Source organism: Triturus cristatus, chromosome 5_1, assembly GCF_964204655.1.
Source record: "Triturus cristatus chromosome 5_1, aTriCri1.1, whole genome shotgun sequence".
Lineage (NCBI taxonomy): Eukaryota > Metazoa > Chordata > Amphibia > Caudata > Salamandridae > Triturus > Triturus cristatus.
The window spans coordinates 315,284,410-315,302,589 of NC_140587.1; the positions used below are offsets into that span (position 1 = coordinate 315,284,410).

The following is an 18,180-nucleotide window of genomic DNA, read 5'->3' on the forward strand; positions in this document are numbered from 1 at the left end:
AGATTGACTCATGAACCATTAAAGCCAGCCCTAAAATAAAGTAAAACACACTAGGTGCAGTCCAAGGCTAAGAATTAAAAAACTGGACCCCTTGCACAAATGTTGTTTAACGTAATTTGCCCTATTAGGGGCATATCATTGTGTGTCAAAATGTGCTGCAATACCCTTCGCGAATATGGAATACCACATTACTCTTAAAGTGCATCAAAAAGAGGGCATTCCCTTATCTGCATGGTATTGAGCCCCCACGCTTGTTACCCCAAAGCCTGTGTTCGTGCTAGGACAGTGGGAGCACAGGAAAAGGGGGCCTAGGGGGAGAGGCTGAATCAGCATCAACAGGGAGGTGGCACACATTTGTCCCCTGCCCTCCAGGGCATCCTTTGCATCAGAGCAGCAATGATCACTGAGAATGCCCTGGATCCCTAACAGTGGTAGGGGGTCCCGTTAGAGTCAAAGGGCACTTAAAATGGAAGAGAGTGAAAATCCACGCAGAGATACTTAAAGTGTGGCAGGAGCCATGATGTTAGTATATGCTAACGGGCAACCTGCTCCCAAGCCACCCATCCCCCACAATGACGGGAGGAGTTTGAGACCTACCCCCCTTGAAGGGGGCTTTATGGAACCACACAAGCATCACCGGGGATCACGTCACAAAGACAGTGAGCATGAGATCCAATCAATGCTCTGTCCTGGTCCACTCGTTAACTGACTTTGACGCAGGCACAACTGCAAACAGAATGTGTGGCACCTACTTAGGTTGTCCTCATTCACAAAATGTGTCCATGCACTTGGATTGCAAATTTATCCACAAAATTGCACAAGTCTTACAAAAACCTGTTCACCTGCAGAGCGGACACAGCTGGACCCACTTGCGTCTCAAAGGACCATTGGAGAATACACGCACAAAGGAAATACAGTGGTGCGTAGCAGTGACAGAGCATCGCACCAGACATACTTGTAAAACCAGGAAGAAGGTAATAAAAGTTCTCATGAGTGTAAAAATGGCTGACAGTAGTCACAGAAGGAATCAACCGCTAGGCAAAGAACATCGCTTCACTGGACGATGAATGCACCCTGTAATGGGGCAATATGTGCATATTCATGGCTCTGGAACTGGTTACGAACTTCTGAATGGTTTAAACCCCTTTATCCTAACTTCTTCTTCTTCAGTGAAGCCATTTATTCTCATTTTCAACTTTGGTTTGGGAATCCTACAGCCTAACTAATCAATACTAAAGAGAAAAACATTTAACATTTTTCATAAATCAACCACAGCTCTTGGTACATACATTCCAGAAAAAAACATCTGTTTTCTGGTACAACCTTGTTAAACATTCCTAGGGACTGCCTTACAAGGCTCTCTATACACTCCACGAAATGATGTCGATATTTAGAAACCGACGTATAGTCCAGGCTCATAACGAACATGCTATCGGATACCTGTACACACGATTTGTATGCTTGCTGTGTTACTAAACACACGAAACCTGGAGAAATAATGAAGCATTTGTAAGCACAGACTTTGTAGTTGAAAATAAGGTATTTTCGCAGTATTTTTTAAAACAACAGTGACATTTGTGAAAATGCTGGGTACCTCTTTTTCATCAGTTGTCAGACCTTCGGTCAGTGGGGCATAGAGTATCATGTACCCGGTGGCACCTGCCACCCCGTTCCATCGGGCCCGCATGCTGTTGTGGGTCACATCATACAACTCCAGGTCAGATGCCATCGGCAAAGCCACTGAAAGCATAAAAGGTGACAATGCGGTCACTGCCCTCAAGGCATTGGTTAGTAACGTCTGAGATTCATTGCCACAGAAGGGCCTGTGGCACTTTTTTAAACGCTAAATCTTTCACTTGTGATTTACGATATTTGGACTTGAAAAGTAACATTTGTGCTGGACAAAGTATCGCATGAAAAAACAAGCCAGACAAAATATTTCCGGTAAAAAATCATTATTTAAGCAGAAACAAAGTTAATTTCATTAAATAGGAATGAAGCAACCATCCCGAACAAATAAGTGATTTAGCAGATGTTAATGTGCATTAAGATGTTTTATGCTTATTACTTACACACCTGTACAGATATGCAGAATTGTGAAAATATACAAATTTGCATAGTTTTAGCTTTAAACTGTTTCAACAGAGCTAAACTATTTGAAAACTGCATTAACACATAACGTTTAGAGTTTATTATAGTTTAAAAGCATTTATACAGCCATTATACCAACTTCAAAGAGTACTAGACAAAGTTTGACATGTACTTTAAAATATTTTAATCTTTTGAAAGGCCATTTATGCTCTTTTGTAACAAAAAACAGGGAGTGTTAGTGGTTGCTGAATACTTGTGCAATCTTCTATTTTTGAGGGTGGACTTAAGTAGTTTTAACTCTCACCTGTCAAATATCTATTGTCTGCAATACTTTAGGTCAGCCCCTTGCTTGGCATTGGATGGTTTTCTTGGCTTGTTCCTTATAGAATGGCTTTCCTCTCTACTCTTATGTTAGTCCCACCTGCAGCAGTGTTTGTGACTGGTTGACTTGGGTCTTTCTACTGCTAAAAGCAAGGAACTATTTTTTTTATTTATGTTTTCGCACTCCATTGGACTGAATGATTTCCTTGATCTCTTCTTCTGCTTATTCCGTCTCACATCCCGATCCCAAGCTCTCTGTTTCTGCTTCTCACCCCACTCCCACTCATCTGTTGCTTCCCCACCAGTGCCCTTCCTCCTTTATTTTTTTATTTGGGTATTTTTTTTATTTAAATTTTTTTGTACAGGTCAGGTAGCTGTACACTGCTACGGGGCTACTTGCGTCTTTCTTTTTGTGCTCCTGCACATACTTTTTAAATAAAACATTTACTGTTCCAAAATAGTTATAGGCCATGTTGGACCGGTAAATTAAACTTTAGTAAAAATGGCCATTTATGAATTAGCACACATGTGCAAGTAAGCACATGAACGATGCGTTTTTTTCTTTATGAGATAAACCATTGAAAGATTGCCCGTGTGTCTGCATGCATGTGATGCACTGGTGGCCATCTTGGAATGCTTCTCCTCATTAAACAGAAGAAAGAAAATTCAAAGATGGCCACCCATGCGTCCACACCAGCGGCTGCTATAACTTTTAGGTCACTGTTCACAATTTACATGCAAAATCTATTGGCTTTGCTAAACATTTTTTGCTGGATGCTTTGGCTTAATGACACACAAATTATGAAGCCACCTTTGGTGAGGGATTGGTGATCAAGAACAGGTTCCACTGATACACTGGATGATGGACATCAACAGTGGACCCAAGGCTGGCAAACCAATAGATTTGACTTACATTTTCGCACCAGCCATATGTGTTGCTGTTGCTAATGCTAAGGCTTATAAAATGTATGAGTACATATATGAGAAAGCAGATAAAGGCAAAGGGAGGTGCAGCCCGTGAGATTTAAAAGCAAGGAAGGGGCAGGTTGAGAATGTTATTTCCTTAGGTTATGTTACTCATTCCTATTATGCTGACATAATAGCGCAGAGCGAAGAACACCTTAATGGGGGCTATTTTTTCACTACTTCATTAATTTAGGTGATTTATACTTTAAACAATCATCATACACTTTATAAGTAAAGTAGGGGAGTGAAACATTTTTTCATACAGATTTTTCTTTGCATAATTAATTATAAAATAATTATTGATGTAGAAATGATGCAGTGGAATTCCTGGAAGATGACACTCACATGTTGTTTCTGTACCACGAAGGCCCTCACTGGCAGCGCTGATATATATAGCAAACACTGCCAGCTGATACTCAGTGAGCGACATGAGGTTCTTGAGGACTGCAGTAGACACTGCTCCATCCACCACTACCTATTAGAAATAAAAAATATAGATATTCAGTTTTAGCCCCATAAACATCAATTGTTTTGCTGCAAGGATTTGGATTGTCTACACTTTTAAGTGCTTATGTTTTCATTCACTTGAAGCCTCTGTTACACTGGTAAAACACTATTTTCTTTACATGACGATTTGCTTTATATTCAAGAAATACAGAATTTAATTGGAAACACAAGTGGTGCTGGTAGCGTTATCTAGATGCTGATTTCTTTTCTAGGGACCTTTGATATAACTTGAAGAACTTGATTCATTTACAATTTACTGTATACAAGTTGTAAAAGTAGGAGCCTATTGCCTAACTGCATTTTGCAGTATATAAAGGAGTACTACAGTACTACTACTCTTACTACAAACTGCTATTCACAAACCTATAGGCAACAACGTCTGCTTCCGTCTCTCTTATCGTTTCTGTTTGTAGTGGCGGCTCGCAGAGGTAATGCTGAGGGGCGGTGAGGAGGGGCGGGAGCGGGGCAGGGTGGGGGGTAGTGGAGTCCGACATACGACGGCAAAGATAATAGTAAATAAATACAACTACTTACCTTGCAATGGGGCGAGCCACATACGGATGTAATGAGGGAGCAGGGTCATGGACATGGACAATGGATGACAAGGAGGAGGGGGGCAGGAGCAGCAAGCTTGGGTGGGGGCAGCACAATGCCAGGCCCTGCGTTCAACCCCACCCCACTGTGCATTGCAATGGACATCTTACTTCACGTAAAAAAAAAAAAAACGTAGAAATTCACTGAAAAAAACAAAGGTTACAAGGACATTACAGTTGGCTCAGATTATACTTTTACAAAATCAGTGAAATTTAACAGTTGTAGTTAGCTGAGCTAACCATAACTCATGCCCCCGCAATGCACTCACATATTACATCACTGATGACATGGCCAGTGACATCAATGATGACATCAATGATGACATCAATGATGACATCACCCACAAAATCACCAACGCACCCACTCATACCCCATAGAATCTTTCAGGCACAATCATTCAAGCCTATTCCCAGACCCATACTAGTACTTACACACCCATTCACTGATTCATAGATCATAGATCTACACACCCATTGAGCCACTCATACACCCACTCACTCACTACTACAGCTACTGACAAATCCACTTATACACCCATACAACCACTCACACACTGAGTCAGTCATCCATAGAGCTACTCACACACCTACTCACTCACCCAGACATGCACACAGCCGCTTACCCAAACAGTCACAATCACACCCACTTAATTACTCATACATACACTAACACACACTCACTCACTCACTTATACAGTCACTGACGCAAGCACACACTCACCCAAACAGCTACTCTCACATTCACTCCCTCACCCATACAGTCACTCATATACCCCATCACTCACCTATACTGCCTTTCACATACCCAGTTACTCACTCATATACCACTGACACATCCACTCACTCACCATCACATCCATACACACACTCACTCATACAGCCCCTCACAGACACACACTCACTAAGCCATACAGCCACTCTCCCACTTACTCAGCCATAAAGGCAGTCACAAACCCCCTAACCCATCCACACAGACACTCATACAGGCACTCAGACAACCAATCGCTCACCAATACAGCCAGTCACATACCCACTCGCACACCCATACAGCCTCTTAGACACCAACTGACAGACTGGTACAGACATTCACACAACCTAGTCACTCACTCATACATTCACTGAGACACCTAATCACTCACTTATACAGTCAGTTATGCACCCACTGAATCATCCGTGCAGGCTCTCATACACCCACCTATTTGCCAATACACCTGGGTATATATATTCTACACTCATAAACTTTTTAAAAATACTCAGTCACTGGATGATGTCATCGGTGATGTCATTTGAGATGCCATCAGTGATGTCACTGACCATGTCATGAGTGATGTAATATATGAGGTCATATGCAGTGCATTGCGCAGTCGCGAGTTATAGTTAGCTCAGCTAACTATAACTGCTGAATTTCACTGGTTTTGCATGAGTAAAACCTGAGCCTAACTATAACATCCCTGTAACCTTTTTTTTCAGTGAATATATATATATATATATATATATATATATATATATATATATATATATATATATATATATATATATATTACCTACTGGCGGTCGCCAGTAGGTAGTTATAGTTAGGACCCTGTTTCCATAGGAAATCCGCAACATTCTATTTGGAATAACTTTGGCGCCGGTCGACGAATCCTCGCAAACTTTTCAAAATAGGTGGGGCGCTACGCTCCGCTCCTACCCTGAAAGTCTCAGGGGGATTCGTCAAGCAGGGGCCGAGAAAAAAGGGGGGTCCCAAAACGCGTTTTCCCCATGCATTTTTCCATAGGACCTTTAGACACAGCTACAGCCCGAACGGCTGAACAGAATTACTTGAAATTTGGCAGAGAGGTAGCCATAAGGTCAAGGAAGTGCCTTTTGCAGGTCTGGTGTAAATCTGTTCAGTATTTCCTGAGAAAATAGCATTTAAAAGCATATATATATGTGGGCGGAGCCTAACCACACATCTCATCCTGAGATCTGATTGGCTGTCAGCACTTCGTCCAAGAAGTGTTGGCAGCCATCTTGGGACCAATATACATGATAGCACCTCATTAAAAAGCATTGCAGTTAATAGAAGGTTTTAAGACTTTAGTTACATTATAAATCATTTGTTGATGGTACCATACTCATTTTAGGAATTGTGGTATGTTCTAAGGTGATTTCACCATGTGAAAAAGCCTTCTGCTGGGATATCATGATTGAGAGAAAAATATTTTCTCATGCTTTTACCACAGAGGTTTGGAAGGTGATCTATAGGCTAAACTGAGAGCTTATTTTCTGTAAATTCACATTATCTTTCTCAGTCATGTGAGAATGAAGTCTGACATTCTCAGTAAAACATGTACATCCAACAAGGGCAGAGACTGTCAGTTGATTCCTTTGTGTTCTACTGCAGCTTCCCAGAGTGTTCCAAAGAACTACTAGAGCGCTAACAGTCCTACTTATGATAAACGTATGGCACACCTGAAGCCATCTTGCTTGGATTAAAGTGGTAACTCTTAAAACATTTAATTTAAAAAGGAACAAAATGAGGGGGTTCATTTTTCCATAAAAAGTATGAATAGTGCTGCAGAAAGAAAAATTAGGGCACATTTTGAGTGACTTCTCAAATCCTCTTCTATTTCATTAAAAAATTCTGACATGCAGACTGAAACATGCACTTTCAATACCAGCAGCAGTTTTCCCTGGTGAGCAGTAGCTTTACTACAGTGATCTAATGAGCAAAAAGAGTGCTAACATTCTGAATTTATGGCAAATGTGTGACACATCTGAATGCCTTCTTGATGGAATCAAAGTAAAAAACTGAAAGTATTTCCTACTGAGGAGACTGCAGTAAATGAGGAAATTAGGAAACTTCATAACAAATAAGTCTCCCAAGATGGCCACCAGAGACAAAAGAGCCCAAATGTAGCCCAAATATCACCCAGATGTAGCCCAAGTATAGCCCAATGACAGAATGTCCCAGAATGTTCTTAAAAACAACTAGAGCGCTTACTGTCTTCATTATGACAAAAGTATGGCACACCTGAAGCCATCTTGATTGGAATAAACTGGTAACACTTAAAACATTTAATTTAAAAAGGAACACAATGAGGAGGTTCATTTTGCCATAGAAATTATGATTAATGCTGAAGAAAGAAAACGAGGGCACATTTTGAGTGACTTCTCAAATCCTCTTCTATTTCATTAAAAAATTCTGACATGCAGACTGAAACATGCACTTTTAATACCAGGAGCAGACTTCCATGGTGCAGTAGTTTTACTACAGTGATCTAATAAGCAACTAGAGTGCTAACATTCAGAATTTATGGCAAATGTGTGACATATCTGAATACCTTCATGATGGAATCAAAGTAAAAAACTGAAAGCATTTCCTACTGAGGAGACTGCAGTACATGAGGAAATTAGGAAACTTCATAACAAATAAATCTCCCAAGATGGCCACCGGAGACAAAAGAGCCCAAATGTAGCCCAAAATCACCCAGATGTAGCCCAAATATAGCCCAATGACAGAAGTGTGCAAAACACTTATTATTTTGTGTTTTTGCAGTGTTATATAGTGCAGACTTGTCAGGTATTGGAGTGCTTTACATGAGCATTGGTTACATCACACAAGAACAAATTCATTTTGGTTGTAGACATGGGGAGACTAAGTGATTTGACCAGAATCACAGAATGTCGAGCTGAAGCAGAAACTTCAACCTGGTTCCCCAGTTGCAAAGTCTGCAGTTCTGGAAGTAACACCGCATCCTCTCCCCTAAGTGCAACATTTAATCAAGTGGTCAACTGGATAAAAAAACAAAAAGATAACAAATAATTTAAAAGTGCTTTGTCGCTATTTGAAAACTCAGAAAATATGTCCTTATTTTAGTCTTTTAGAGCACTAACCATAATTTTGATGCCAATAAGACCCTCTCATATATGTAATTTCTAAAGAAAATGCTCTAGGTATTACAGTTTTGTTTACATCAAGATGATGTCAGGCGTTCCACACTTTTGTAATAAATATAGAATGTTAGCAATCTAGTTGTTCATTAGGATACTGTTGAGAGGCAGAGGCCAGGGGCACGGACTCTGAAAATTGAAGGCAGGTAGGAGGGTGCAAAGGCAACAATTTAACCACACTGAGCAGGCAGGAAGGGCCATGGAAGCACAACAGACTATGGAGGGCAGTGGAAAGGGGGGCAGGGGCAACAAACCAACAATACAGGACTTGCAAGAGAGGCTGTTGGAGGGAAGATCTATTACGGGTCAAGGAAGCTAGGGGCGGTCCCCAGATCCCCGGGAGCCACCACAGAACTGAGCAGGAGAGTGAGTCAGGGACAAAAGGGGCACCTTAATTTGAGCCGGGGTGCCTAGGAACGCTTGCTCCAAAAATGAAGAAAACAGACATATGAGACATGGAATTGGAGGCAGAATACAATGGCAGTTTAATGAGAAGATGCAACTTCAAAGAAACCGCAGAATAGAGACATAAAGTACAAAATACAGAATCCAGATAATCATACAGCTGTCATAATATTCTCTGTATCTCAATTAATGTACTGACAGAGAGAGAGAGAAAACACATCTATAAATGCATCATGAGAAACAAGTTACACCAAGGAAAATGTTACCTAGGAACACTCACGTTTACTCTTAGAGCAAGCATTCCTGCAATTACAATACAACATCTTTTAAATGCAAAAGTAAAGAGAACAATGGTTAAACATAACATGACATTTCATATAGGTAAAATAGAATAAGATACTTCAAGCAAAGCAGAGCAAGACATTTTAAGCAAAGGAAGACAAGAGCTCCCAGCTCTTGGGGAAAACCTGCACTGCCTGTTAACCTACATACAGACGGCGAGGTAGTCCGTCGATATCTGTGGGTGCTCCCTTTTTATATCATTTTGTGGGCTCCTTTGCACGCTACATCTACCTACGTATGCTACCCAAAAGCTTTGTCTGCAGATTTTACCAGACATTTCGTCATTTACCCACTTAATGCTGACAATGGACTGGGTGAAAAGGTCAGTCTCTCAGGCCAATCGCTTATCGTAAGTTCCATAGAGCAAGCAGAAAATAATGGGTATTGTACGGGAATTCAATATATTCATGTATAAAATCTCCTCAGTTCTCCTAACTTGACGCTCTGCGGTTGCCTCTTCCTTAAAAGCGGGAAACCTGCCCAGGAAGCAAGTACCATTCCAGGATGCAGCCTACTGTATGTCGACAGCTTCAGGGGGATGTTGAACTTTGATACCGAGCACGGAGCACTCGGGTAGGGTGGGGGCTACTAGTTTGGATAAGAAGGCCTCGCAGACCTGCCTTCAGACTGCTATACACTAAAATTGCAGAGCTATGGTCAATTTAACAAAGAGGCCTACATATTGAACAGAAGGGCCTACACAGGGGTTTTATGCTGGCTGAGTGGTAAGGATGTCTCAGGATAATTATATAGCAACACAGGACCCGCTGGTCAATTTAATACGGCCTACAAATGCAGCTGGCAGGGCAAGGACAAGGGTCTCATACTTCAGGTGTGGACAGAACGGGTCAGGGGCCCCCTGTGATACAAAATCTACCCTCCTTCAAGGCTGTGGCAATGTAATAGACCATTGTGGGCAGAAGGAAGAGGCAATGGTAGTACAACCATACATGCCAACAGACCCGATTCAGCTAGGAAACGTCCAATATTTTTAAGCTCAAATGGGCTTTATTTGATCTGTCTCCTGTCTACAATATCCTCTTTTTCAATGTAACTCAAAGGGGAAAATCAATACCCCAGTTTTTTTCAAAATCTCCCTCTTACCAAGTTCAAAATGTTCGCAAGTATGGTACATTGGATCATGGAAGGAAATGGGATAGGGACATGGACTTGGATAACAGAGGACAGGAGGGACATGGAGAGGTGCACCAAACTGACCCTGCAGGGCAGGCATCAGGGTTTGCAGCAGCACAATACACCACACAGGGCATGCAGGACGGGAGTGCAGCACAACAATCCATAGAAAGCAAGAGGGAGGGGACAGGACCATGCACATGGACAACAGAGAACAGAGGGGCAAGAGGCAATGGTAGCTAGCTGACCATAATGGACAGACAGGAGAGAAAGCTGCAGCATAACAGACCATAAAGGGCAGGAGGGACGGATCAGGGGCATTACAATGGAACAGACAAGCCAGGAGGGAGGGAGTAGGGCTGGGGGCAAGGGGGCAGGGCAGGAGCAGCAAGATAGCCATGGAGGTCAGGCAGGATGGGAACTAGAAGCAAGACACACCATGAAGAGCAACAGTGAGACTGTGATGGCATACACACAGACCATGGAGGGAAGGTGGGAGGGGGTCAGGGGCAGCTAACTGACCACACAGGGAAGGTGGGAGGGGCCATGGCAGCACAGAAGACCATGCATGGCAAGTGGGAGGGTTAGTGGCAGCACAATGGCTATGATGGGCAAGAAGGAGGGTGGAGGGGCATGCACAAAGGACGATGGAGGATAGAAGGGAGGGTCAGGACCTGTGCACAGACAAGAAAGTTCAGGGGAAGGGACCTCACAACAGACCACACGGGGCAGGCAGGAGGAGCAGTTGCAGCACAACAGACCAGGGAGGGCAGAAGGGTGTGGCAGTACAATGGACCATGTAGGACAGGAGGAAGAGGATAGGGGCATGGCATGTGGACAGGCAGGGTGGAGGTGGCAGGGACAGGTTACAGTCATCTGACAATACTAGGCAGGTGGGAGGGGAGTGGCAGCTCAACAGAACACTCAGAGTAGATAGGAGTGGCAGGTCCATGGGACATGGTGGGCAAAAAGGATGGAGCAGGGGCATGCACAAAGACATCGGAGGGCAGGGGAAAGGAGAATAGGGGCAGCAAGCTAAGCACAGAGTTTAAGCAGGAGGTCAATGATGGGGCATAGAATTGGGCAATGGAGGGCAGGAGGAGTGGACTGGTACATCATACTAAATTGAGGGCAGTGGCAGCACATCAGACCATGCATGGCAGGAGGGAGGAGGCTAGTCCATGGATTCACACAACAGAGGATAGGGAGGAAGGGGATGGGGCAGCAAGCTAACTGTTCAGAGAAGGCGGGTAATAGGAACTTTATTGTTTTTAAAACATTGTGTCTGTGCGAACTACTTAAAATATGAACAAGTATGCAGCATAATCTCACTTTTATTCAGGAAGAAGAGGACGTTTGTGACTGTGACTCCGGGCTCACTTGGCAGAAACACCCCCTGACCCTCCACCCCCTATCGCAAAATGTAATGCCCGTGAAAAGGGTAGGTGAACACAGTGTTATATAGAACATAGTCCTGAGAGCACGATTGAAAATGAAAACTAGATATAGTGTATGGTATAAACTATGCACCAAAAAGTGTGATATAAGATGAACCGGGCGTGAAATATAATATGCAATACATTGTGCGCAATGACAGATTCATTGGAGAGCGCGAGATAGCACAGGCACTAGCGCGTGCTATGCGATATGCGCCTTGGAGTGTAATATGCACAGGGCAGTGTTGTGTAACCTAACTAGTCTCTAAAGTTGTAATATAAAATATGTGCTGGGGAGTGTAACGTTGCATATGCACTGTGACAAAGATATGGATGCCAGATTGTAATATGTATGGCATAGCACTGTGCGTTATAACATAGGCATCGAGAAAGGCACGTTAGATGGGGCAATATAACCCGTGCGAAGACAAGTGTGGCATGACATATTCACGGGGTGGTGTTACAGTGCACATGGGCTAGAGAGTGTCATAGCATATGCACTAGCTAGTGGAATACAACACAGAGGTGTGTGGCACTCGGCAGGCAATGGTGGGTGTAACACAGCATTGGGCTCTGTCAGGAGCACGCCGTGAATCTCAAGTGATGTTCGTCCCCTTTCCAGAGAGTAAAATAAAAAGTATTACACATCCGGCAGTGGATGTGTGTTTTATTAACCGTGAGGGGGGTTTCTTGCATAGTTTTGGTCGAATTTTTGTCGAATCCCCTTTGAATGGCTTGGTGTGCATGTGTATTAAATGTGCCCGTCAATAGCTACCCATGTTTGTATAAATAAACGACAAGGGTGTCTACCAGGATTAGGCACGGTAGGGCATCAGACATGTCAGAGCTTCACTAGTGGTGTAAATACATTCCACGTGGATTCATTGCATGCATAGTCGCCTTTTAATGAATATCACGCAAATCGTCATGGTGATAGGTGCGTACGGTTTGTCCAGCATGTCCTAGGTGTGTCTATAAATATATATTTTTTAAAAATAATAAAAAACAGTGGCCGGCCCTGGGGATTGGGGTCAAAAAAATATAATTAGGAGACTGGCCCTGGGGGATGGGGTCATCAGGGCCAATAAATTAGAATAAGAAGGGGAACCAAACAGCCCCCCTTCTTAAAAAACTAAAATAAATAAAAGACTGGCATCGTGCCGGAGGCCATGCCCCCTCCGTGCAGCACTCTGCAAACGCGCCCCCAACAGGCATCTCCAGTATGCGCCAGGGAGCTGCGCTGCAGCCAGGTGTTCTGAGGCCAAGCCCCTTTTTACACCTCTCTGCAACGCAGCTCTGTGGCCCTTACTGGAGGTACCTAGTGGTCTAGTTTGACTCTAGGGACCCTTAGGATTCAAGGGGACTTAATCTCTCAACTTAGAACAGCCACAGGGCGCGTTTACACAGTGGTGAAGGGAGGGGACGGGGCCTGAGGTGACGTGTGCAAACACGCACTATGGCACGTTTTAAATTGGGGATATAATTTCCCTTCAATACTGAGGGCCCCTGGGGGCTAACTAGCCCACCAAGTGCTTCCAGTAAGCGCCACTGAGCTGCATTGCAGAGAGGTGGTCCAGGCCGTGCCACTTTTTACACCTCTCTGCAACGCAGCTCTGTGGCACTTACTGGAGGTACCTAGTGGGCTAGTTGGACCCTAGGGACCCTCAGGATTCAAATGAACTTAATCTCCCAACTAAAAATGGACACAGGGCGTGTTTACACAGTGGTGAATGGAGGGGACGGGGCCTGAGTTAACGTGTGCAAAAACGCCCTGTGGCCTGTTTTAAGAGGTAGTTTTAATCCCCATGCCCTATTATATACTAGGGGCTTACAGAGGAGGTCATGCTAATCACAGGGGGACCCCAACGCATAATGTTCCCTAGTGTATGTAGGTGTTTTCACTGTATTCTAAGTGTCTTTTAACATAGCACTGGCTCTAGGACTGGTTAGTCAGACTCAGTTACCACCAGTATCCGTCTGAAAAAGTTGAGGGTACAGGATGATTTTGCAACAAGGCTTCTTTCTGCTCTTCTTTTTGTTCTTTCTGCACGTTATCCTTCTTCCTGCACTTATCTTCGTATTTGAGGACTTCTGTTGCTTCTTTCTGCACTTCTTTTGTTTCTTTCTGTGCATTTTTTCTTCTTTCTTCACATGTCCTATCTCTGTAGGCATAGTTAGAAATTAGCATTTAAAAAACCTTTGAAATTCACAGAAAAAACCATAGGTTTCAGGCACGTTATAGTTAGGAATTAGCATTTAAAAAACCTCAGAAATTCACTGAAAAAACCATAGGTTTCAGGGGTGTTATAGTTAGCTGGACTTTTCACTTGTACAAAACCATTGAAATTCCCCCGTTATAGTTAGTTCAGCTAACTATAACTCGCGCGCCCGCAATGCACTGCTGATGACGTCACATATTACATCACTCATGACATGGTCAGTGACATCACTCATGACATCACTGATGACATCTCAAATGACATCACTGATGACATCACTGATGACATCATCCTTGTGATAGAGTGGCAGACCTCCTCTCACCCTAATATAACCTTTGATACACACATTCAAAAATAGAGACTAAAATTTTCAAAACAATGGACATACCAATACCAGTTACAACAATCTCTTCAGTAATTCTAAGATCCACATACACATCCACTCATTCACCAACAGTCCTATACAGTCACTCATACATGTACTCACTCATCATATGTACTCATACACCTATACATCCTGTTACACAATGCCACTCATCCATAGAGTTACTCACACACATAGTCACTCATGCTAATAAAGAACCAAACATCCATTTACTTGCATATACTGTTATACACACACCACCACACTTACTTCTACAGAAACTTACACATACTTAGTCTTTTAAACAATCACTTATAGAAACACATACTTATTCATACAGGAACTCTTTCAATCTCTCACTCTCACATATACTCACTTATATACAACAATAGTCACATATACTAGTTTAAAACATATGTAGTTACTCATAAAGACACTATTGAGACAGTCATTCACTCACTAACACACCCATACACACACTCATCCACCCATACAGTCCTGCACACATGCTGTGTTCAACACATACAAACAGTGAGTCACTCATTCATGCACCTATGCACTACGTAATACCCCCCACCGAACCATGCAGACACTCAGACTGATACTCAAAAAACCAACTAATAACCTATATAGACACCCATGTAGCTACTCACCAACCCATGCAGCCACTTATACACAAAGTGAGAGACTGATACAGATATTTACATATTTAAACATTACTCACTAAGCCATGTATTCACTATGATACACTTAATCAGTCAGTTACACAATCAATTTTTCAAAAACAAATCATCCATTTAGACACTTATATACCCATTTATTATTCCATCGACCTTGAGATATACATATATAAAACATATTTAATTTTCAGAAAAACACACATTCACTGGATGATGTCATCAGTGATGTCATCAGTGATGTCATTTGAGATGTCATCAGTGATGTCATGAGTGATGTCACTGACCATGTCATGAGTGATGTAATATGTGACGTCATCAGCAGTGCATTGCGGGCGCGCGAGTTATAGTTAGCTGAACTAACTATAACGGGGGAATTTCAATGGTTTTGTACAAGTGAAAAGTCCAGCTAACTATAACACCCCTGAAACCTATGGTTTTTTCAGTGAATTTCTGAGGTTTTTTAAATGCTAATTCCTAACTATAACGTGCCTGAAACCTATGTTTTTTTCTGTGAATATATATATATATGAAATTTTTGAAAGTGAATCATCCTATCATGCCGGTTTTCTACCTGATCCCCAAAATACACAAGAACGCAGTTAAACCGCCTGGGAGACCAATCATTTCGGCCAGGGGTAGCGTTTTGGAAAAGACCTCACTATACATTGATTTTTTCCTACAAAAGTACGTGAAGAGACTACCTTCTTATATACAAGACACTAACGATTTTTTGAGGAAGATCAGTGATATTGAGTGGCAGGATGAATACTGGTTAATCACTTTGGATGTAACCGCACTATATACCAGTATCCATCACCAAGATGGCATCAAGGCGGTGGAACACTTTCTCAAGACTGAACCCATTTACATGATGGACCACTGTAAAATGATATCGGCCATGATTAACATCTGCCTCAACAACAACTTTTTTTTATTCCAAAATGTTGTATTCCAGCAACTAAGAGGCGTGGCAATGGGGGCTTGCTTTTCCCCAAGCTATGTGTGCTTACACATGGGCATGTGGGAAGAGCAAGTCCTCCACAAAGAGTATGGCGATGTCATGACTAACAACATTGTTGCCTGGCATCGCTATATAGATGATCTTTTCGTGGTCTGGAATGGGTCAAAAACTTCAGCCTCCGATTTCATTCAAGCCATTAATGTTAATCAGCTGAACCTACAATTCACAGCCGAGTTGAGTCAAACTCGAGTTAACTTTCTAGATGTGGAGGTTTTCATTTCCGAGGGTAAGCTACACACCAACTGCGGGTAACACCGTGTTGCACGCACACAGTCACCACCCTGACCATCTCATACGCAGCATCCCCTATGGGGAGATGCTGCGCATAAGACGGATTTGTAGTACCGATGAACACTGCAGGGTTGCTCAGGAACACAGCAAGCTCAGGTTCCTTGCCAGGGGTTATTCTCTAACCATTATTGAGAAAGCTATGTCCCGGACTAGGGCTCTAGTCAGGGATCAGATTTTGGGTCTCAACACTATTAGTTCCATCTCTGAGATCACTCCCAGTCCGACACCTATTCAAGATGATACACCCAGACTAATTGTAACTTATAGTCGTCAGCATAACAACTTGCGCAAAATCATCAAGAAAAATTGGTCGTTGATTCGCCTTGACCCCGTGATTGGCAATAGTGTAGCAAAGAACCCCGCCATAACTTTCCGAAAGGCTCGCTCTATGAGCAACATGCTGGTCAAGAGCAGTCCTGAACTTAAGAGCAACACAGGTAATTGGCTGCAAGCCAGCAAGGGATTCATTAAATGCTCCGCTTGAAAGGCTTGTTCCCTAGGTAAAAGTATGACTACCTACATCTCTCCATTCTCCAGCACTCCCTGCAAAATTCTTAAAAAACTTACATGCAGGACCGATTTTGCAGTATATGTGCTGGAGTGTACGTGTGGCCTGCAATATGTTGGGAGTACCAAATTGCAGGCGCACAAACGTATACTCCAGCACATGAGAGCTATTACAAATCATGACGCAGCATACCCAGTAGCCAGGCACTTCGGTGACAAACACAACAGTAACCTAGAGGACCTTAGCTACTTTGTCATCGACACAATACCTCCACTTAGACGTGGAGGTGACAGGGAAGCTATGCTCAGAAGATTGGAGACAAGGTACATTCTTGAGCTTGACTCTAAGGTACCTAATGGGTTAAACTCGAGTGAGGATTTCTATACCTGGCTCTGATTTCATTTTGTTGCTTACATGTTCTGGAATCTTCAATTGTTAATATTAATAAGAAGTATCCCTCCTGAGTTTTTGGTCACAATGATAGCAATGTCCATCTGTCTTTCATATGTTATATATCTTTTCCGTTTTACTTTTTATGTTTCCTCCTCTACACAAGTCACCACTATGTCACATAGAAAATACATTTTTTCTATTATGATCGCACTGACACTTTGAACATAATTACGCGTACATGGCCTCGCTAATTCTTTTTGACTAAATTGGTATTAGGTATGATTGAGTAGAGTCATAACCGGATTTATCCAGCTATATATGTCTACTCGTGCAGTCAGTGGATAACCAAGGATGCCTTTGCAAACCACACGTTGTAATTTTTTATATTATTGATGGAGTGATCCACTGTAGGCTTTTTTATTCATGCCTTTGTCGTGTGTGCACAAAATTTTGGGGTCCATGTTTTATTTATTTATTTATATGGACCTCTGGCATGGGCATTCACAAAAACAAAAATTGTTGGTTATCTCCATGGACTGATTACACTGTACATATTGTCCTGATTTTATTGACCTAATGAATTTTTTACATACATTTTTTTTACATATATTTTATATATCTTAACACCCTAATGGCCTGTTTTCTTTCCCTCCCTTAATCTTTCTTTTGCTGTTTTATATGATCCTGTATTTTACACTCATTGGATGGCATAGAAAGTTAATTAGAGGAAGAATGAAACAATGTTTACAATTGTTTGCGTAATTTGCACAGATGTATTTTACATGGTGTGTTATTCTGTCTTCTATGTTCATTGTTATGATGTCATGATCAACCTTTGCACTTGCACTTTAAAAGCTCAGGCTTCCCGAGACAGCGTCATGTGAGCAAGGCCTCTGGAAGGCCGAAACGCGTCATGGCGGCTATTGGGTTTTGGATTGAATAAAAACCACTAGCACTTACTTCTGGGTCCGTG

General features: G+C 42.4%; 1 protein-coding gene across 3 annotated transcripts in view; it reads right to left on the reverse strand.

The window, feature by feature from the left end:
* The window catches only part of COL14A1 (collagen type XIV alpha 1 chain), a 513,241-nt gene that overhangs the window by 287,062 nt on the left and 207,999 nt on the right, over window positions 1-18,180 (reverse strand). For all 3 annotated transcript variants that reach the window (XM_085605041.1, XM_085605042.1, XM_085605043.1), the window contains 2 exons: window positions 3,724-3,853; window positions 1,595-1,740 (listed from right to left, as the gene is read on the reverse strand). In XM_085605041.1, coding sequence (XP_085461167.1) covers window positions 1,595-1,740; window positions 3,724-3,853 — 276 coding nt within the window. The remainder of the gene's footprint in view (window positions 1-1,594; window positions 1,741-3,723; window positions 3,854-18,180) is intronic.